The sequence below is a fragment of the Plenodomus lingam genome (assembly GCF_022343315.1).
Source record: "Plenodomus lingam strain CAN1 chromosome Unknown contig_1, whole genome shotgun sequence".
Taxonomy (NCBI): Eukaryota; Fungi; Ascomycota; class Dothideomycetes; order Pleosporales; family Leptosphaeriaceae; genus Plenodomus; species Plenodomus lingam.
Window position 1 is genome coordinate 925,168 of NW_027093927.1, and position 20,643 is coordinate 945,810.

Here is a 20,643-nt window from a genome sequence, read left to right on the forward strand (position 1 = left end):
TGACAACATAAGTCGCAGAAACAACCAGCCAATGAATGTGTATCTTTTCAAGTCATGCACCACACTAGCACTCGGTTTACATTTGGCCCATTTGAGACTCCAAGCATGGCGAAGTTGCATATGCTCGTAAAAAAATATTCAAGGCCTACAGCTTCGTTCCCCCTAAGATTTTGTCTTTTACTTACTTGCTAAAGTTATGTTGAACTGGAGGTCTTTTCAACCATCAAAAATAAATGCATGTGGCTTCCCACCACTGGGTCGCAACGCCAGCCATGTTTCATGTTTGTTCCCATTGCCAAAGGCAGTGCATCCAGTGGGAGTAATCTCCTGCTGCGTAGCTCCAGATGTGCCGTCCAACAGAATCTAAGAGCGCCGTTCTTTTGGGGGCCTAAACCTTTTAAGCGTCCCGTGCGTGCTAGTGAGACCAGGAACCCAAGAAGCGCTCCGAGGCTTAGTCAAATGTCCAAATATATACCAGCGCGGGGTCTGCGATACAGCTGTAGAATGGAGAACTTGGTTTATAGTTTGTTTCGCTCATCTGATAGGTTCACACAATGCAGGATCGTCTAGGTATGGCGGCCCCTTTCAACCACAGGCTTGTGGATGTCATATCAAGAACGGGCATAGCTGTCTGCAGATGGAATAGGGAAGATTTTGCAATCGTCCCGATAAATATGGTAGCATCAAAGACGCGAGCGGACTCTGTACTCAAAACAGAAGAAGGGCGGCGCCCGGGAGGCGGGAAGCATGCAGGAAGAGAGGTGGGTCACACGACATTGTCTTGGCAAAACCTGGTGTTGTTCAGCCACCTGCAGTCTTCGCATCTTTCTCCGAGCTACAAATTCCATTGTCGCTATTTACTCGTCTCTGTACCTACCCAGTGCATCTTGGGCCTACATGAAGCGGGCCGGATCTGAAGAAAACACGAAAGGTGTAAGTGATGAGCCAGTACTGTAGGTATCGTCAATCAGTACACAATGATTCTCCGCGTCGCGAAAGCTTTGAGTTTCGCTGTAGCACAAGGCAGACTTGCCATCAGCCCAGACTAATCTAAAAATGGAGGACATCTTGTACCGTAGTCACTGCTACATGACAGGCGACCGGTACGAGCCATTGCGTTTATCCACTACGGCAACCGCCTTGTTCTCAAGGATCTCTATTCAGAGCTTGATGGTGCTTGAATCTGCCTCCCAGAAATATCCAAAATAACACATCAGAAAGCCACAAGCATACACAAGGATAAGACGCCTCATAAAACCCAAATTAAAAACCCCCGTTAGTACACACAGAAGCGAGCTCGACGGAAAAGTCTGGATGCCTAAACACCCAGACGAACGAAGTGACCTTCAACACCGACGTTCGCAAAGCCTGCCTGAACAAGATGCACCGCATAGGTACTACTCAGCTATCGGATGAAATGGCCACGTGCATGACCCGGTGAGGGTACGGTAAACGCCGCTCAGCTAATCTAGGCGGTCTCGCCGACCCTGAAGGTTACTTGCAACGACAGGGAGCGAGTTAGATTGTCATTTGGGTAGAGACCATTTACCTGGTGCGTAGGGCTGTGAGTCAGCCAAGACGAGCTGGAGATGAAGAGCTGGCATCCCCCTGATCACCCTGCAGCGCCCACACCAGTGGAGTAACCCAATTGTTTGGTTTGGCCCCCAAATAGGTGGGTGATGCTCTGGCCGCAGCTGCTAGACATGCATATAGGCAAAAAAAACATATCAGTATATGGAGGACAGTTGGTCGTAGCCCGCGTGGGAGCTTGTTATTTTTTTTTTCAACAGATGCTCTGCAAACTATGCTTCCTTCTCCCGATCCCTCCTTGATGAGCAATGTGTCTGGCGACTCACCCTCTCCATTTGAATCTCGGACTGTCAGTTCACCGCCGCAGCCGAGAAAGCCGATACCGAGAAAGGGACACACGAAATCTCGTCGAGGCTGCTATAATTGCAAGAGGCGGAGGATAAAGTGCAGCGAAACACACCCACAATGCTATCACTGTGGCAAAGCAGGACTGCAGTGCGAATATCCAGTCGAGATTCTGCACACATCGACGCAAAAATCTCCTCCTACCTCTCCCTCTGCACAAACATTGGATGGTCTACAGGCTACACCGGGCATGTTCGTAAGTCGACTGTGATGTCGACACATGAGGAACTCGTCGGGTTACTGACTGTTCTCTTTCGAAGTCCATGGCAGATATGCACTTGTTTCATCGTTTTCTCGTCACCGTATATCCGGACCTACCTCTCTGCGGCGATAAAATCCGGGCCAGTATGATACCAAGCTTCATACACAACGTAAGTATATACAAAACGTCCAGGCCAAGCAAGAATTGGTATCAAGAGGGCTCAATCTCACCCAGTACGAATACCTCATCCACTCCATCCTCGCATTGGCCGCTTCACATCTCAACCCCATGTCCCACTCCAGTCTCACAGCACAAGCACTCCAACACCGCATTCTGGCCCTGAATTCCCTCCACGAAGCCCTCTCCACACCCCCCGAGTCTGCAGCCGAGCAAGACGCTCGAATCGCAGCTACCATGGCTCTCGCCTTTCAATCCAGCTACCTCGATAACGGCATGTCTGAATTCCTGCTCATGATTCGCGGCTGCATCATCATCGCAAACAACAACACCACGCAATCCCTCTCCGCCTCCCTATTCAACGTAAGCATCCCCTCCTATAAACCCCTTAAAAACCCCTATAAAAACGCTCAAGCACAGAAAAGCTAACATCCCCCCCCCTTTCTCTCCCCTCACAGCCCTTCCACAACCCCTCCCACGTCCAAACCCTCCACTCCGCCCTCACCAAAAACCCCCTCCTCGATCTCACCCCCGCCGCATCCTCCCTACACGCCCTCCACACCCTCCCCCTGCATCCCCACGAACAAGCCTTCCACAGCGGCCTCGAGAAAACCGTAGCCCGTGCAGGCGCACAGGATCCCGTCGGCGCCTACACAGCCTTCACCGCGCTGTACGAGCAGCCGGCGAGGTGGGAGAGTGCGGAGTTTGCGGCGTTTGTGGCGGGGGGAAGGGGGGTGGCGGGGGTGCTGGTGGCGCATTTTTTGGCGGTGCGGGTTTTGTTGGAGGGGGTGGTGGAGGGGAAGGGGGTGCGGGTGCGGGCGCCGACGAAGGTGGGGGAGTGGGTGGAGGGGGTATATTGGGGGGTGGGGGAGGAGTTGAGGGGGTTTGTGGAGTGGCCTAGGAGAGCGGTGAGGCAGGTTGATGGGGGGTGAGGGTTTGGTGGGTGGGAGGTGGGTGGGAGGTGGTATGGTGTTGATGTTTGATGATGTTATGATGATACCCATTCATTGTTTTTTGTATACTGTTTTATCGAATCGAAATACAAACTGTTTGAAAAACAACAATCTTCGCGAATCGAATTGAACCAACTTTCCGTAATGATTCAGTGTTTGGGCTATTCACAGTGTACCATGTTAGATTTATCATACATCTGCGACGTGTGAATTAATTTACCCAGTCATGAGCTAATCACACAACGTCCAGCAGTACAGCCTCACATCTTCACACGAGTAAAGAGCGCAAAGTTCTGTAGAAATCAGATTCCATTAGACTATGAACCGAGTGACGCAGACAGAGTACACAAGGTACGATAGGAGAGACGCGCCCGATTTGCCTGCCAACCCAAAAGTCTTGTAGTCTAGCTAGTTCAACCCAGAGCTGTAGCCAAAGAATATGCAAACAATGGGACCCTACACACAAAGGAAAAGTCGACAAAAAAAGAAATACTGGGTGCTCAATGAAGTGCCCAGTACAGTGTTACACGTGATTTGCTATCAGTATAGTCGAAACGCCAAGAACCCGAACGATGCATCCATGGGGCGATGCCTTTTCCCCCAAGCGCCATAACAATGCAAGCTAAGAAAAGAGGATGACTATCCAGGTCCGCTGTCCGCAGGCTTTGTCTCAGAGCACTTCCGAAACGCCTAGAGGATGCGTTTGTGAACAAAGGAAATAGACTTAGGCCAAGACTTTTGCGTCGACCTTGGAGGAGAGAGATTCTGGGGGCGAAGGCGGTGCGATGGTGGGCGCGGGCGCGACCCAGCCCTCCTGTCGAGCCATCCACATGACCAGATTGAGGTCAAAGGTTTCAAAGAAGACCTCGTCCAAGAAGCGAGCTTTGACGCCAGCATAGGTATGATACTCCTCGCGGATGGCATCCAGGCTCATTTTACCGAAGATACGGCGAAGGACAGCAACGGTGCATCCAGTGCGGTGCTTGCCTTTGTTGCAGTGGATGAGGATGGGGTGGTTGGTGCGATCCATGATCAAACGAAGCGCACGGGACATGTCGCATGATTCCACGCGGACTTCGCCCTTATTGGCGCGGATGTGAACATGGAAATGCTGAATGCCAGCCTCCTCCATGAAATCCTTGTACTCAGGAGAGAGTGGCTCGGGGACAAGAGTGATGATACTCTTGATCTTCAGGTCCTTTAGGAATTCGTAGTTCTTTTCCTCGGGGTAGCTGCTGCGGTAAATCATGCCTGGTACTACGGCGCCATAGTTGCTGGGCGGGATAAGAGAGTGGAGACGTTCTGATGCAGAACGGATGGAGTGAGCGGGAGTGACGGTGCCGCGTGAGCTAGGCCTGCAAGAACTCGAGCACTCATGGTCGTGGTCCAGGTCCTCGTGGTTGACCTCGGCGGCATGTTGGGTGAGACCATCGCTGATGGGAAGGCCCAGACTGTGGACGAAGTCGCGAATCTTCTTGAACATGGTCTGGACATCGTTCTGACCCTGGCCAGCGGGGACGGTAATGCTGGTGTTTGTGACAGACATTGTAGATTGTGCAACCGTAGTTTCTGACCTCGACAGCCAAGCGTATTTGGTTCCAAGTGCGGCAGCTTGAGTCTGACTGCGAAATGCGCCTGTGGATGATTTAAGGCGTGCGGTAATCAAGAACAGTGTGATATATGTACCTCCACAGGGATTTTGATCACACAGTGTTGGGAGACTCTGTGCAGAACTGGGTTTGTGGGAACGTTACGAAAGGCTGTTGACTGTGGGCGAAGACAAGAAAGGAGGGAGGATGGCAGAAGCAACGGAGCGAACAGCCTTTTATTTAGTTAGCAAGGCCCGACCGAATATTTTCAGGGTCGGATATTTTTCGAGCATCGTGTCCTGTCGGTGACTTGGTTGAAGCAGTCGGAGAACCAAAGAAACGTGGTTTGGTCGTGGCACTACTGTCGCGTCCATCATCCACGGTATAGTCACGATTGCGGGTTCCAAAGAGTGACAGAGGCTGGTATATTGGAGTATTCAAAAGGGAGAGGGAGACTTACTTCGCAGGTCACCGCTGGGTTATAGCAGACATGTTGATTGCTTCTTGCTGTGATGCGAAGAGGCGAGGTTCATTGTGAATAGAGCGGGTGAGTGGGTGGGTGGGGTGGCGGCGGCATGCACAGCGTGGAAGGTATATGTAAAGTTGATGGCACCAGGTATTGGTAGCGAAGAGGTCGAGAAGATCGAAAGTCGAGGGGGGGGGGGGGGAGGGGAGGAGGAGGGAAAGTGGGAAGGGGGAAGGGGGACGAGCGGGGGAGGAGCGGACGGGCCTTGATGGAAGTGATTATGTACGATTCACAGTTTTGGTGGTGGTGGATTCAGTCGGCTGGGCTCCCCCGAGACCCCCGAGACCCTTTTTCTTTTTTTCTTCCCCAACAGGCGATGGCCATGGGCGAGGAAAGTGGTACGAAAGAAGGCCCGCTAACGCTAACGGAAATAGTGCTAGACGCTACTGTGGCCGCTCCTTCCCACATAAGTCTTACCTTGGTTCTTGGGAATCCAAGTCTTTCCCCATGCAGGAACAAGCCAAGGGACAAAGGGAGCCGGTGGTACGGTATTTTATACGGAGATCTGGGTAGTAAGCAATCCATCTGCCTATGCTCGCACTTTGCATTCGGAGACAGCAATGCACAGTCTTATGGCTGCACACAAAAGCTGGCTTACTGGAGAGAAAGGCAAGCTTTGTCCAGCAACGGTCCGAGGGCAACGCGTGGGATGATGGCTCAATTTCCTTTCTGCTGGTCCGGCTACGACGACCTACATGGCCATGGTACGGATTGCATAGTCGTCCACGTCTCAACCCAGTCTCGGTTCCAGACTCGCGACGTCATCTCCACCTACACACAATTATGATAGGATGTCTATCAATCTGTTCGCTGCCATGGCACCGTCGTAGCTTCGTACTATGACTCTCCATGGCTTAGACAGCCCATGTACATGCAATCAATGTGAATCTTCTCATCAGTCCACACCAGCAATCTGTAACCAGCGCCATGGCAGGCAGACGCGTAACGGGCACGGCTCAAGCTTGGAAGCTGCAAGGCGTAAAACCCCGCGAATGTCCTACACCTACAGCCGAAGCTTTCCCTTGGCCATCTCACCAATACCGGTCCATCTCCCCACCACACACATCATCCTTTATTGTCACGCGCGGCCACTCTTGCTTTTGTGCTTTAGCAAGCTCTCACCACCAGCATGGCACTGCATCGTTTGGGCAAGCCAGCTACCTAGCTGCTTCCCTACCTGCTGTGGCCCATGGCTACCCCTTTTCGTCGAGACAACCATGGCAAGCGACAGTGGAAGACTGGGAAGATGCATCTGCAAGCTGCAGCCGCGGCCATGGCTCACGCGACGAACTGGAGATGGACGAGGAACATGGAACCATTCCAAGGCCTTGCGACTCGTGAGCGCGCCATCTCACCACTTTTCACGTGCTGATCCGGCCAGATCCCCAACTGCCCACTAACGCTGATCGTCTTAGCCTTCCCGTCCCCCAGAGCCCGTGCTCACTTGTCATCGAACCTCGGCCAACATGAAGGGACCGCCATCAACACATGACGCTGCACAGATTGCTGCACCCCTAGCATATAACCTCTCTCCCCTCGGCCCTCTTGCAATTGCGGCCTCATGGAAGAAGCACCACGCTCCGCCTCACGCTCACGGCGCTCTTACCCTAATCTTCAAAATCTCTCCCTTGCACCCCTCACCGCCAAATACCCCCTCGATGCCTCCGCACCGCCCTCACCCGAAGACCGGACCCGCACACCGCGCACTTCCTACATTGCCCAAAAGTCGGCTCCAACCACCCCAGGCATCCTCAGTCTGAGCCAATCCCGCAGCAACTCGCGGAATCGTGCCAAAAAGGCTTACGCCTACGATGGCTACTTCATCGACACGTCGGTCCGCGAGATCGGCGACGTACCCAAAGCAAAAAGCACAAGCACCCTCCTACACCATCCCCACGGTGTCAGCTTCGCAGACCAAACCCCTATTGTACTCGGCCCCGAAACCAAGAAATTGAACCAAGGCAGACACCACACGCGGAAACGCACAGCACCGCTCCCAGCACCACGTACACCACTTTCCCGGCCCCACCAACACAACCACCACCATAAACGCCACACAGAAGAATCCAAAGAAGAATGGCTTCACCGCGCCGGTCTGGCCATCGCCAGCGAATCGCGCGATAGCAAAGGCCAAGGCTGGCTCATCAGCCGAGAAAGCTCAACGAGCCTCGTCGGCCAAGCAGACAACTACGACCTCGAACCCCAACGCATGGCCCTCCTCTCCGGCCACCACATCACCGACCCAGACTACCCGAACCCCTCCTTCTTCTCCCCCCATATCTCCCACGCAGGCAGCCGAATCCCCTCTCGCGTGCACTCCCGCGCCCCCAGCGCCCGTCAGAGCCGCAGGACCAGCAGAGTAGGATCCCGCGTCGATCTCCTCGCACCAGGCCACTCGCACCCTTGCCTCGACCCCGCCGAATCCACCCCCCTCGACCTCGTCACCGACGACCCTTATCCCGAACCAGACTTCTTGGGCGCCCCAGAGGAAGACGACGACGACAACCAATCCACCTCGACAACTTCCGACCCCGACGAAGTCCACCTCGCCCGACTCGCGCGCGAACCCGCCTTTGGAATCGCCGGCTGGCTCGACCGCTTCATTGGCTGGTCTCTGTTTTCCGTGACTGAGGATGGCGAGGCGAGTTCCGATGACGATGACGACAATGCGGATGAAGATCGGCTCCACTATCAACACCAGCAACAGCCCCCTCAATTGGCAAATCTCACCAGAGACGAGTTGAAGTTGCGGCGCGAGGTCGAGGCGAAGAGGCGCAAGTTGGAGAGGGAGGGTGTGGTGGCTGCGGCGGCTGTAGGGGGGACGGGTGCGGGGGATAGGGATGCGGGGGATGCGGGAGGTGGGGATGATGATGCTCGGCGGTCTGAGGAGGTGGAGGAGGTGGGAGGATGGCACGATGCAGCGTGGTTGTTGAGTGTAGCTTCGAAAGCACTGTTATCGTGACCCAGGGGTGTTTAGTCTGCCCTTGTGGAAACAGTTTTTTTGTTTCCTTGCCCAACAGGATTGATTTCAGTCGAGGAGTGACGAGTTGCATCACCTTGAATCATGTGCATAATTCCCACAATTTCAGAAACTTGTGGAAAATGATTGTGGTTTCGAGTCTACTAGAACTAGGAGACTGATATAGTCTTATATAACATGTGGTTATAAACCACCCCACCAAGACACAAAACACACCACCCACCCTACTTCCTTATTCTTACAAGACAACAAAACAAACACACACACACACACATATATATATATATATATACATCACACCCCCTCCAAACACCAAACCACAACATCCCCCACCCTCCTCCCATCATCATGCCAATGACTATTCCACCCCCGCCAACACTCACGATACCGACTGCCCTGCAAAAACCCCTCCAACATCTCCTCGAGGGCCTCGAAAAAGACGAGATGCTCGGGCCACTCGCGCCTCGACGGGTCCTTCAACTTGGCATCGTGGCGGGCCCAGTGGCGGCCAGAGGGGCCGCCGGCGCCGCCGTCGCGCTGAATCGAAGCTGGGTCTTGCATGTTGGTGCGGAGCCAGGAGACGGGGCCTGGGTGGATGTAGAAGGCGTCTGCTTCGTCGAGGTACGAGGGGCGGTCGGGAAGGGGAATGTGCAGTGGGGGTTCGCAGGTGAGAGCCCAGGCGGAGATGGAGGGGTAGATGAGGTGGGAGCGCCAAGGGGTGGAGTGGCAGGGCATCAGGAAGGCTACGGTTGTGTTGGTGATGGGGTGGGTTGTGCTGCTGCCGGAGACGGCGGACAGGTGGTTGTGTGTCTCGTGCTTGTGGCGGAGGTAGGTGAGGACGTCGATGACGCCGCGTTGGTGGATTTGTGATACATAACCGGCGAGTAGGACGTTCACGCTGAGGAGGGCGATGACTATGGCTTTGCGGGGAAGGGAGATAGGCGGGCTGAGAAAGGAGGAGAGCGGTGCGGCGGCGATGATGTGGAGGAAGGGGAGAATGGGGTAGAGGAAGCGTACTTCCTTGTGGGATATCAGACTCAGCACCAAGGTCATGAAGATGGAGGTATAGGCTAGACGTGTGACGATGTGATGTTGTATCACGTCTTCATCAGAAGGGCTTCTGTTGGCCTGGACACTTGCGGACGAGGCCAGACTCTGGTTCCTTGAGCCTCGCAAAGACTGCCAGAGTTCCGCGACGGCAAAGGGTAGCGCCGTGGTCAGAAGCAAGGGCAGGCCTTCGGTGAAATAATAGTCTGCTCTGTTCTTGCCATAAAAGACAGCCAATGACTGAGCAATGTTGAAGTACAAGAAGCGAAGCGGCGGCAGGGTCCAGGCTCCATAGTAAAGTCTGTCGGATGCAACCGAGCATGCGACGACAGCAGATCTAGCATCGTCGGTCAGACTCATCCTCTCGTGACCGCGAACATGGGGTAGTGCAAAGCTGCACCGACTCTTGACCCAAGCCATATGTCGTCCATGACTAGGACCCTGCAGCAGGCACTGGTAGAAGGAAGCACTTACCCGCAGGACAGAATTTCGCGGACCAACACATACCGCAGCCATTTCGAGGCTTGCCAGAGGGTGGGAACGCATACGCAAAGCCAGATGAGGCCATTGGTTGGCCGGAGGATACAGGCAAGTGCTGCCAGCAGCAATGACAAACGAAGCCTGCATGAGCATGAGCCTAAAGTGGCGCTGCCCCGGAGTACGGGGATGGAGTTCTCCCACTTGCACGACTTACTCTGATATAGAGCCGAGGCCTATGTGGCTACCAGCTTGCTTTTTACCCTTGGCTCCAAGATTTTCCTCTCTTGCAAGAGCATGCCAGTGCCATGGCCAATAGTACATGGCAATGGCGGTGATGGTCGTCTCCGCGCAGTTGGACAAGGTTCTTGTAGAGCAGAACCACTGCCACGGGCTGCACACGGACAAGGCCAACTAGGTGACGCAAGATCAAATATCAGATATTGTCTAAAGGAAATTGCGGGACGGCGGGGCCTACTGTAGTGAGAGCGGTACGACTGCCAGGGCCGTAGACTTTTTCCGCAAGCTTCCATGTATAGCAGTCGAGTAGTGCTGCGAGGATGGCTTGGGTGAGCTTGGGAGTTGCCAGTAGGACTGTTGCTTTAGCTGGCCAACTCAAGCCACAGACATGTGCTAGATCTGCCGCGACTCGGTAGAGGGCTGCAAATAGCGTTGGATGCAGGGACGAGCGCAACTGTGTAGTCCACTCCTATTCATCTTGTGAGACGACGGCCGAGGGAGATGGAGAGAGAGAGGGAGAGGGAGAGGGAGAGAGATTTCGACGGGCATTTACCCAGGTGATCCAGGCATTGCTGGTGGTGCCAAAGGCCAGCTGCCATGCGGGCTCGAGCGACTGGAAGAACTCGTCAGGCTGGAAGAAGGTGCGCAGGGCCAATGCATTCACGATGCGGAAAGCAAATAACAGGGCGACAAGGCCGACGCCTAGCGGGGCAGAGTCACGATGGCGAGTGGAGGGTGTTTGTGATGGAGCAGCGGTGGTGGCCGGCGTGGTGGCCGTCGTGGCCGTCGTGGCCGTGGCAGGGTCGGTGATGGAGGGCATTGATCAATCAGCAAGCGTGGAGCCAGGCGTGGGTGGCCAGGTCGAGGTCGGGGACAGGATGCAGCGCAAGGTGACGATGCAAGAAAAGGGTGGTCTAGTCCCTTGGCACGAGGGGCTATCGGTCAAGGCCTGCCATGCACCATGGCGTTTCTGTGGAAAGTGCAGAAAATTGATGCTCCAGCCCATACTCGATTAGGACTTTCACGATGATTCTGGTGATTCTACCAGCGCCTAGACTCGGGTTCATCTGCTCGGCCTGGTGTCGTCGCACGGCATGCAGGGTGACTGTGGGGGACTGTGCGGTGAAGAGGCCCGTAATTTCTCACAATGGGTGTTGCAGACTGCAGTCATGATGGGGGACTTTGCTGGTGTCTGCATGGGCATAGGCTGGGGGGGAAGACGGATGATGGGACAAAGAGTGCGCGCTTCCTATGCAAGTGGTAGGGACGGTAAGCTGTGGTGGTATGGTAGCAAGTGGCGAGCGAGTTCACGATAGTGGGTGGGGCTCATTTTTCTTGAGAGAACAGCCTGGACAAGTTGGGCCAGAGATGCAGACGACCCGTTTCCGGCTCTCCAGCCTGCCACGCTCCCAGCTTACTGGTGCGCGTGTGTGTCCAAGGCATCGTGGGGTGTGCGCGAGTGGTCCGCGGCCCAAGAATGAGGTTGGGCATGCTTCCAAAAAAAAAGCAATGAGATAGCTGTAGATATTGTATGCAGGATGCGAGGTGAAAATCTGGGGAATACCTAGCGGCTGAGAGAGGGGTCCATTTCTGGTACAGCCATGCCATGAAGGGAAGCGGGTTGATGAGATGACACGAGATGGCAGCTTGCAGTGTGCATCCATCCTCTCTCTCTGGCTGGGGGGTTTTAGAGTTTCCCCCCAAGGCTAGCTATTTTTTTTTGTTGGTGTGCTTATCGCGGCTGTCCCCAGAGAGAGGGAGAGGGCATTAGCATGGGGTGGAACGGTAGTATGTAGTAGGTACCATAGATAGTGTTAGTCTGCAGCCGGCTCAGACGGAAGCAGCAGTGTGGAACTCCCATTGGATAGACAGATAGAGTAGCTACTCAGTATGATGGACATGCAAATCGACATAGAGTAGATGGTAGGAGGTTGTAGTGTGTATAGGGCCAGGCAGCAGCAGCTTCCTCGAGATGGTGCGAGATGGGTGGTTGAAATCCATTTTATTTTAGTCTACCTCTCTGTCTGTCTGCCCTGCCTGTCTGTCTGTCTGTCTCTCTAAAGGGTTGGGTCAAGCGAACTACGCCTCCGTGTTCACAAACAGGCAGGGGAGGGGAGGGGAGGAAGGAGCGCGTCATGGATTGTTGGGAAGTGGTGTGGACCAATAGGCAGGCGCAGCGAATGACGGCCGACCAGGGTTGGCAGACACACACCAGACATCCATGCAAGACGGCAGCAAAGGGAAGGCAGGAGCAAGCTATACCCTATCGGGCTGGCTGCATATGTGGGTGATTGAGCGCGGACGGCCGGGGCTCGCTCGCTGCCGCCGGGGGTTGTTGTGAGGGTGTGTATTGGGTGTATTGTAGGCACACACTGTACACTGTGCACTACTCCTACTCTTTATTCTTTATACTGTTACCGTACTGTACTGTGCTGTATGTAATGTATTGACACTGGCACTGGCACTGGCCACTTGTCTAGCTTGCCAGGCCAGTCAGTGTACAAATCAGTGTGTGTTGTGCGTAAAAGAGCACCTAGAGTATGTACCAGGTAGGTACTGTATGTATGTACTGGATCTACTGTGCACGGCCTCTGGCTGGCAGAGATCATGGCCAACCCGTATGGCAGCAGGCAGCCTGGCAAAGCGCCCGCTCGCCTGCCTGCCTTGCCCTCAACAATATATTTACTCTACAGTACCTACATACAATAAATGTACGCGCTTCCCGCGGCGCCCTCTCTCTACTCCCTCTCGTCGCCGTGGGCCTTCGAGTCGCCACTGCTTTTCTATTGTGTGCTTTCTCTCATCCCAACCCTGCCCTTCTCTCCTTCTCGACTCGTTCGCCCACTGCTGCAACCCGCACCCGCACCTGCACCTGCACCACCACCACCACCACCAACCCCACCCCTCCCTCCTCTCTCTCTTCTTCTTCTTCTTCTCCTCCTCCTCTCCTCTTCTGCTGCGCTCGCTTAGTTTCTCGCCTGCGGCCCAGAATAGCGTCTCCACTTGTTTTCTTTTGCCAGCCCCCGGCCTTGCCCTCGCCCGCCTGGAGGGGAGGGCGTCATCTACCGCCAGCGGGTCCCAAACTAGCTAGGGGCCATCACTGCCGTCTTGGGAAAGCGTGCGTGAGCCGATCGCGCCTCTCAACCAGGCCCCATATCGAGCCGTTGAGCGCACCATCGCATCCACGCCCAGACGACGCCCGCTCGCTCGCCTACCCTACCATAGTACTTACAGTAGCCACCAACCCTACCTACTCACCCACCCACCCAATCCACCAACCTGCCTACCTGCCTACCTACCTACTTTACTCTACTCTACTTTGCCTACCCTTTCATAGCGCAACCAGCTACTATCACTCCCGCCCCGCCCCGCCCCTCCTCTTCCTCGTCCTCCTACGACACCACCTACCCCCAACAACCAACCCACTTGCCTTCTGTGTCTCGCGATTTGACCCTGCGTCCTGTCGTGCCTGCCACCGCCTGCCCAACGCCTCCCGCACAGCATGAGACGGGCGGCCTTTGACTGTCGCTACGAGAGACCCTAGCCCTAGAACCCCTAGGAAACCTGACATGGTCGCACTGTCTGGCTCGACCTGAGACGTTCGAGCGCCCGGTTTGCCATGGAGGCCCCGACTGCGGATCTGACAGCCGAAGGAGCGACGCGGGGCCACTTCTCTGCCGCGGACGCTACCTCTGTCTCTGCCTCTGCGTGCAACAGCCCAGAGCACGGAGACGAGGCGCCTGCGCATTCCTCACACGAAACCTCCACCCTGTCGCTGCCGTCGTTGTCGTCGTCGTCGCCGCCGCCGCTCGCTCACAACGACAACGACGACGACTCTTCGACGCATGGTAGCCATCATGCCCAGGACACACTGGCAGTAGACGTCGAGGAGAACGACTGCACGCCACGGTCAGAGCTCCCCTCTGTCCCCGAGGCCCTCAGCGCGAATCTGCTCACCCAGATGCACACATTGGACCCTGAGCCCAGCTACTTCTCGCCGCAGCCCCTCCGCATCTACTCGTCGCCCATCTCCCACTCTACACCCCCATCGACAAACCCCTCGCCCGTATCGAGCACGCATACCTCGGCCACGTCCCTGACCAATCTCCACCACCACCGCCAGCCGCCTGTCGATGGCACAACCGGCTTCTCTGGCCCTTCGCCCCATCCCGACCGCCCCGCCTTCCAGCGAGACATCTCCAGCGCCTCGACCGCCAGCAATACGACCGTGCGGGCCAATACGGCAGATACCGCCCACACCTACACCTTTGCTGCGCACGCACGCCAGCGAGATGGGCCTGTCTACCCCAACCAGTCCTATGCTGCCCTGCACCTCCAGCAGCATCCTCTTCCACATATCCCACCCATCGTCCGCTCGCGCAGCTCGCATCCGGCCCACACCGCAGCCAACTCACTATCGAGCCTGGGCAGCTTTGGCGTCCACAACGACCACTATCGTGATATCATGGACTCTGCCCCACGCACTGTCGGTAATTCACCAGTCAGTAGCCCGGGTTTGTTTGATCCTACCACGCGTCGTGCTACTAATCTGGAAAGTCTGAATGACGGACTGCACTCGACTCCCTGGCTGCACCCAGCCCACCGACAGCCCCCCAAGGAAACCCACATTGCCGATGTCCAGGCCGATCCTGTCTCTGGCCGTAAGATTGTCAACCAGTACGAGATCATCGACGAGCTTGGCCGCGGCGTGCACGGAAAGGTCAAGCTGGGCAAGGATCTGGCCCATGCCCGCTATGTCGCCATCAAAATCGTCGATCGCTACTCGAAGCGTAGACGCCTGGGCAAGAATACCAGCCATGAAGACAAGATTAAACGCGAGATTGCCATTCTGAAAAAGGCCCGCCATCCCAATATTGTCAGCTTGCTCGAAGTCATTGATGACCCAGCTAAGAAAAAGGTCTACATCGTACTGGAGCATGTCGAGTTGGGCGAAGTCAAGTGGCGGACCGAGGGCGCAAAGGAAATCTGCCTGGTCGAATGGCGTCGCATCAAGCGAGAATCCAAGGGCATCTTCGACAATGATAGCGCCCGGTTGGAAGACGAGAGGATCATGCGAGAGGCTCACCAGCAGCTTGCCCGTGAGCAACGCCGCATGGCAAGGAAAGCACAGGCTCAGCTCCGTCGTCAGGAGTCCCATCCTGGCCAATCGTGGAGCCTTGAATTCGCCATGGAATCCGATGACGAACAGTCCGAGGCAGGTGGTAGCTCGCAGGCCTCCCACTATGGTGATGAGCATCACAACACTCGCGTTCAATTCAGTGACAGACAGGATCCATCAAGTCGCTACGATGATTCCATGGAAACGGCCTTCCGCTCGCCAGCCCCTCTATCCTCTTCCATACCCACTGGGCTGGAGGGTACCATGTATGGCGCGTACGACAACGATTTCATGCGTGGGCGTGCCGCAAGCTTGGCAGGCAGTAACAACTCTTCCCACTGTGCGGACATGGAGGAAAATATCCCCGAGCACTTTCAATACGTTCCGCTGATGACTACCCAGGCTGCCTGGGAAGCCTTCAAGGATACCGTGTTGGGTCTTGAATATCTTCATTATCAGAACGTCATCCATCGAGACATCAAGCCGGCTAATCTGCTGGTCACCAAGGAGCATCGAATCAAGATCTCGGATTTTGGCGTGTCTTATCTCGGACGACAGAAAACGGAAGAGGGTACCGGAGATCACTCTGAATCTGAGCATCAGGAGGTCGATGAGGCCATTGAGCTAGCCAAGACTGTCGGCACTCCAGCCTTTTACGCGCCCGAGTTATGCCGTACAGAAATCGATGTCGATACCCCACTCATTGATGGAAGTATCGACATCTGGGCCCTCGGCGTAACGCTCTACTGCCTCATCTACGGCCGTGTACCTTTCCACGACACGAATCCTTTTGTACTGATGAAAATCATCAGTGAGGAGGAGCCGTACATCCCGAGATATCGCCTCAAGCCTGTCGCTGAAGGCCCCAACTCGCGGCCGAGCTCGCATGGACGGAACAGTCAGCCGATGACGAGCAGCAAGAGGGCAGCACACGATCTCGAATACGAAGAGGTAGATGAAAATTTGCGCGATCTGTTGCGCAAATTGCTCATCAAAGATGCACGTCAACGCATCACGATCCCCGAGATCAAGCAACACCCCTGGTTGCTATCAGGCATTCCCAATCGCGTTGCATGGGCCGAAGAGACGGACCCAAGTAGGTCGTATGACGGCGGCAAGATTGAGATTTCCAAGGACGACGTGGACATGGCCGTGGTTCCTATCGGCTTTGTTGAACGCATACGATCGGCAGTCAAGAAGACTTCAGACTTCGTGGCAAAGGGCTTTACACGCAGTTCAGGGTCACGTAGGCGTGCCCAGAGCACTGTGACACACCAGAATGCCCCGCCCAACATGAGTGCGAACTCTTCAAGCAGCACAATCAGTCAAGACGGTAGACGCGGAAGCCTGGCGCCCATTGCGATTCTAGAGCGCATAGGTCTGTCACGTGAAGCAGACCACCCCCTATCTCACAGTGTTACTGCGAGTCCGGAAGCAAGGGAACGAACGAAATTCTTCGATAGCCCAGACTCACGCACCGCTTCACCTGCACAAGGTGTTGACAGCCAAAGGCCGCACATGCAGGACCGTTCCATGTCGTCAGTGCATACTGTCCGACAAGGAGACTTGCTTTACGGCCGTTCTGCATCCCCTGCTCTGCCTCCAGCGCTTCCTGGTACACCGACTGCGCTGGACACGCCTGGTGGCTCGCAACTGAGTGGTCTGTTTGGCGGTCTTCCGCGCAGGGTGGTAAACAGTATGCGAAGCAACAAGAATCTCAAGGGCGCAAAAGATCACAACCGCACCAAGTCGATTGACAGACTGTACGAAGGCGGAGATGATGCTCATGGTATGCCGAGTCTTGCACTCAGTACCACCAATGCCTCTGGCCACGTTGATCAACCGGATATTCTCAAAGATTTGTCCCCAGTCGCTCGATGTTCATCGCCAAGCTCCTCGGAGGCCTTTTCGTTTAGTCGCATGGGGACCTCGTCACGGCAGTCTTCCATGTCATCCTTGAAATCTTCTCGTCTCCAACGCAACTGGGCCGCAGCGAACGAAGCCGACACGGGTCCCAACTTAGGCTTAAACTCAGAGTACCGCACAGACCTCTCGTACGGACGCTCTCCCTTCGCCCACAACAGCCAACAATACGATACTGGCCGGAGGCCTAGTTACCCTGCACCACTGCGTGAGTCATCGGAGGATCAGTTCAATCGTGCCAAAGCTGAGCAGATTCGGCTAAGGGTCAGAGAAGCCAGGGAGAGGTCCAATTCCGGCACTCTTCCCAGGCCTCCCTCAGCTTTGAGTCAATCTGCATGTCCACCAAGTTCAGACGACGAATTCGGCTATCAACGAGTCACCGAGTACTTGAATCATCGTGATCCCTCTACTGAGAATAGTCCTGTTGGTGGAGAGGAGCGGGGTTTAGCATTTTGCTCGTCCGAAGAGCAATTCACGTCCATGTCGCAGTCCACGTCCAACCCCTCAATCCCTTCTGCCGCATCTGCTGGTTCTTCGGCATCAGATGAGTGCGCGCCACTCGACTATTACGCGGACGTGCTGCCCAACTCATCCACATCCTTAGACAGGAAACAATTCAAATCTCCTAGCGATGATCTCGCAGGCTACGAAGGCGATCACGCTGTTGACAGCGAAGAAGACTCGGATAGCGAGGAGGAAGTCTTGTTCATTGGTGCCCCTAAGAAGAAGCCCCAATTAAAAACATGTCGAAGCAATTCCGTAAACATCGCGGAGGTCGCACGCTCCAATACACACCCGTCATTCAGCCACCGCCGTCGCTCGGCTCGCAGCGGCAGCAACGGCACCGTCAAAAAGATCCCCCCAACTGAAGCGACGTCCGAAGAGCACACTCCCACGCTCGAAACATCATAAGCCAGCAAGGAGACATTTGTACACTATGACAAGCTCGCGCTCGCTTTCTCCGCGTTTGAACACATGAACATTTCGCCGCATCTACATCGTTCTGTTTATGAGTACGCATGCCTTCCGGGTTTCCGGGCATAGGCCCCCCCTTGTACGAATACTACAAACAAACTTCATTTCCATGGTAGGCGCTGGGCGTTTTACACTACTATTTTTATGGCACTTTTGGCTCAATCTGCATGGGGAAAGGGCGTTTTTCTCCATCAAAAGGCGGCGTTTTTTTTTCTCTCCCTCAATCTCTCTTGATTGACTTTGGAGGTTTTTACACACTTTGTATCTACCTTTCTTTTTCTGACCCTATGCGTCCGGTTGAATCACGCATGAAGGATATCGAGAGTGGGCTTGGTACGCTCGCATACACATCGTCTTTCTGGATTCCTGGTTGGGGCTGGCTTACATTATGGTGAGAGGTTTCTATTTCGGTTGGGATGGGGTACGAATACAGGACGGATGGAACGGATGGGATGAATGAAACCGGGATGCATATATGCAAATCTTGCTGAGATGAAGGTCATGACGATTACCCCGCTTTTCGGGCTTGGGCGCGATAGCTGTGCGCGCGCGCTGGTGGTTGCTGGGATGGGGTTTGGAGTCGGTTTGTTGTTGTCGTTGTTGTCGTTGTTGTAGGAAAGGAACGGATAGGATAAGAAAGTGGAGCATTGGGGGTCTTTTGGGTGCATTATAGAAGGGGTTCTGGGCTGGTGGATTGGCTTTTTCTTTCTTCTCCTTTACCGAGATGGCTTTTTGGTTGGCTTTGGCTAGGACTTGGGCTTGGGCTTGGGCCCGAAACTGCATGTGGGAGCTTGAGCTTGCAAGTGATTAATTCAATCTTGTTGTGTTGTGTTGTTGGCTTTGCTTCTTGTGCAGGTGTGTGGATGCTGCTTGTTGGTTGTTGGTTGATGGTTGTATGATTGGGGTGGCATCTTTAGGATGGGATGTGTGTATGTATATATATAACATGTCCCCTCTAGGTAGCTATGTATATTAAACTATCCTAAGTGTTGCACAAAAACTCGAGAAATTACAGCTATCTGTGATGTGGAAGTATCTTGGATTCATCGAAGTGGAATTGAACTCTGTATATGCGATGAAGATGGCTGCTGCGGTAGATGCCTGGATGGATGGAAGGTTAGAGAAAGGAGAGAGGGAGAGAGGGAGGGAGAGAGGTGCGTGTATCCGGGATGAAAGTGAAAAAGGAAAAGTGGGTAGAAGAGGGTAGAAGGCGGGGGCATGGCTATGGACTAGTTGTCACGAAAGAGTTGGCATCTTCAGATGGCAAAGGGGTGTGAACAATATGCTCCCCCCTAATGAGAAGCAACAAAAACCGCAACTTTTGCATAAACAGGACATTTTCGTGACAAGGTGCCGTGATCATTTACTTCTTCATGCGCGTACTTTTCCTCGTACCTACACTGACTTCCTTCGACTTTACAGTCTTCTTGGGCATCTTTTTAGGCGGCGCATTCTCGTCCTCCAAGTCTTGCATCCTCCTCTTTCCCCCAACCTCATCCGCCACAGCACGCTTTCCTTCCCCAGCCAACTCCTCGCCCCCAAACCCATCATCTCCGCCCTCTTCTCCCACCCCACCCCCAACATCCACCCTCTCCTTCCCCAACACCCACGCCACCTTCTCCACATGCACAGCCTGCACCCGCTGCACCCCCAGCCGCCTCCTCAACTCCCCGACCTTCTCCACCACCACCCCATACTCCTTCGCCGTATACTTGATCCCCCTCCTCCACCCCGCCTCCCCATCCGCCTCCCCCCAAACACACCAGCGAAACAGCTCGTCCGAGAAAAACGGGACATCGGCCGGACGCAGCACAGACAGCAGCAACGACGCCGTCGCCGGCCCAACCCCCCTAAGCTGCGTGAGCAGCTTGAGCCCAGCCTGCACATCTGCAACCGCCGCGGTCTTTGCGACTTCCGCAGCCGCAGTCGTGATGTTCAGCACGCTGGCTGCGTCGTTGGATTGCACTAGTGACAGCAGTTTTGGACGAAAGGTGCCGTGTTTGCTGTGCGTCCCCAACCCGGATTGAAATTAACAACCGCTGTGATCAAGGAATAGTTTTCGGAGGAAATCACGTACAGTTTCCACTCGACTAATGTTTCAACCATGCTCTTTGTAAGATTTGCACTGCCATCTTCGCAGATCGCTGTGGCGGGTATGGTTTCGTAGCGTTGGGTGTCAAGGTTGCGTAGTTTGTCTGGTACGGTGGCCGGGTAGCGTGATAGTGCTTCTGTAAAGATCTTGTAGGAGATGCTGTTAATGTGGTATGCTGGCATTGCGCGTGGGTAAGTTTTGGTCAATAGTGCAAGGACGGTGCGGGTACTCCAATGAGTACCTAGACGCGCGTGTTGATACGCGTGAAACGCGCGAACGCGGGATCACGTGGCAGGGCACATGTCATGGCATTCTGTATTAGACTTTGGGCAGGAGTCAGTAAACTCAAGTAAAGTAGCTTGCCAGCCCAGACTTTGTATATTGGTCAATCTCCGATTTACTATTGGA

General features: G+C 54.7%; 9 protein-coding genes across 9 annotated transcripts; 6 read left to right on the plus strand and 3 right to left on the minus strand.

Moving 5' to 3' along the window:
* Nucleotides 1–681: 681 nt before the first annotated feature.
* Nucleotides 682–3,246, plus strand: IAQ61_000312 (uncharacterized protein; the record flags this gene model as incomplete). The annotated part of the gene is made up of 7 exons (XM_066094616.1): nucleotides 682–933; nucleotides 1,080–1,173; nucleotides 1,281–1,437; nucleotides 1,732–2,131; nucleotides 2,206–2,280; nucleotides 2,372–2,677; nucleotides 2,773–3,246. Coding segments are annotated over 7 exons (1,758 nt in total), but the record flags the coding sequence as incomplete, so codon positions are not given.
* Nucleotides 3,247–3,991: 745 nt separating this feature from the next.
* Nucleotides 3,992–4,813, minus strand: IAQ61_000313 (uncharacterized protein; the record flags this gene model as incomplete). The annotated part of the gene is made up of 1 exon (XM_003835452.1): nucleotides 3,992–4,813. The coding sequence occupies one exon, from the start codon at nucleotides 4,811–4,813 to the stop codon at nucleotides 3,992–3,994; it is 822 nt and encodes a 273-aa protein (XP_003835500.1).
* An 885-nt stretch (nucleotides 4,814–5,698) lies between these two features.
* Nucleotides 5,699–6,169, plus strand: IAQ61_000314 (uncharacterized protein; the record flags this gene model as incomplete). The annotated part of the gene is made up of 1 exon (XM_066094617.1): nucleotides 5,699–6,169. The coding sequence occupies one exon, from the start codon at nucleotides 5,699–5,701 to the stop codon at nucleotides 6,167–6,169; it is 471 nt and encodes a 156-aa protein (XP_065955470.1).
* A 140-nt stretch (nucleotides 6,170–6,309) lies between these two features.
* Nucleotides 6,310–6,723, plus strand: IAQ61_000315 (uncharacterized protein; the record flags this gene model as incomplete). Its single annotated transcript, XM_066094618.1, has 1 exon — nucleotides 6,310–6,723. One exon carries the CDS (start codon nucleotides 6,310–6,312, stop codon nucleotides 6,721–6,723), a length of 414 nt encoding a protein of 137 aa, XP_065955471.1.
* A 220-nt stretch (nucleotides 6,724–6,943) lies between these two features.
* Nucleotides 6,944–8,344, plus strand: IAQ61_000316 (uncharacterized protein; the record flags this gene model as incomplete). The annotated part of the gene is made up of 1 exon (XM_003835453.1): nucleotides 6,944–8,344. One exon carries the CDS (start codon nucleotides 6,944–6,946, stop codon nucleotides 8,342–8,344), a length of 1,401 nt encoding a protein of 466 aa, XP_003835501.1.
* A 167-nt stretch (nucleotides 8,345–8,511) lies between these two features.
* On the minus strand, nucleotides 8,512–10,946 carry IAQ61_000317 (uncharacterized protein; the record flags this gene model as incomplete). The annotated part of the gene is made up of 7 exons (XM_066094619.1): nucleotides 8,512–8,519; nucleotides 8,746–9,746; nucleotides 9,884–10,030; nucleotides 10,104–10,300; nucleotides 10,365–10,595; nucleotides 10,680–10,739; nucleotides 10,791–10,946. 7 exons carry the CDS (start codon nucleotides 10,944–10,946, stop codon nucleotides 8,512–8,514), a joined length of 1,800 nt encoding a protein of 599 aa, XP_065955472.1.
* Nucleotides 10,947–13,116: 2,170 nt separating this feature from the next.
* On the plus strand, nucleotides 13,117–13,648 carry IAQ61_000318 (uncharacterized protein; the record flags this gene model as incomplete). The annotated part of the gene is given in 2 exon segments (XM_066094620.1): nucleotides 13,117–13,350; nucleotides 13,364–13,648. Coding segments are annotated over 2 exon segments (519 nt in total), but the record flags the coding sequence as incomplete, so codon positions are not given.
* Nucleotides 13,649–13,745: 97 nt separating this feature from the next.
* On the plus strand, nucleotides 13,746–18,080 carry IAQ61_000319 (uncharacterized protein; the record flags this gene model as incomplete). Its single annotated transcript, XM_003835455.2, has 1 exon — nucleotides 13,746–18,080. One exon carries the CDS (start codon nucleotides 13,746–13,748, stop codon nucleotides 18,078–18,080), a length of 4,335 nt encoding a protein of 1,444 aa, XP_003835503.2.
* A 1,426-nt stretch (nucleotides 18,081–19,506) lies between these two features.
* Nucleotides 19,507–20,417, minus strand: IAQ61_000320 (uncharacterized protein; the record flags this gene model as incomplete). The annotated part of the gene is made up of 2 exons (XM_066094621.1): nucleotides 19,507–20,146; nucleotides 20,221–20,417. The coding sequence occupies 2 exons, from the start codon at nucleotides 20,415–20,417 to the stop codon at nucleotides 19,507–19,509; spliced, it is 837 nt and encodes a 278-aa protein (XP_065955474.1).
* Nucleotides 20,418–20,643: the final 226 nt, after the last annotated feature.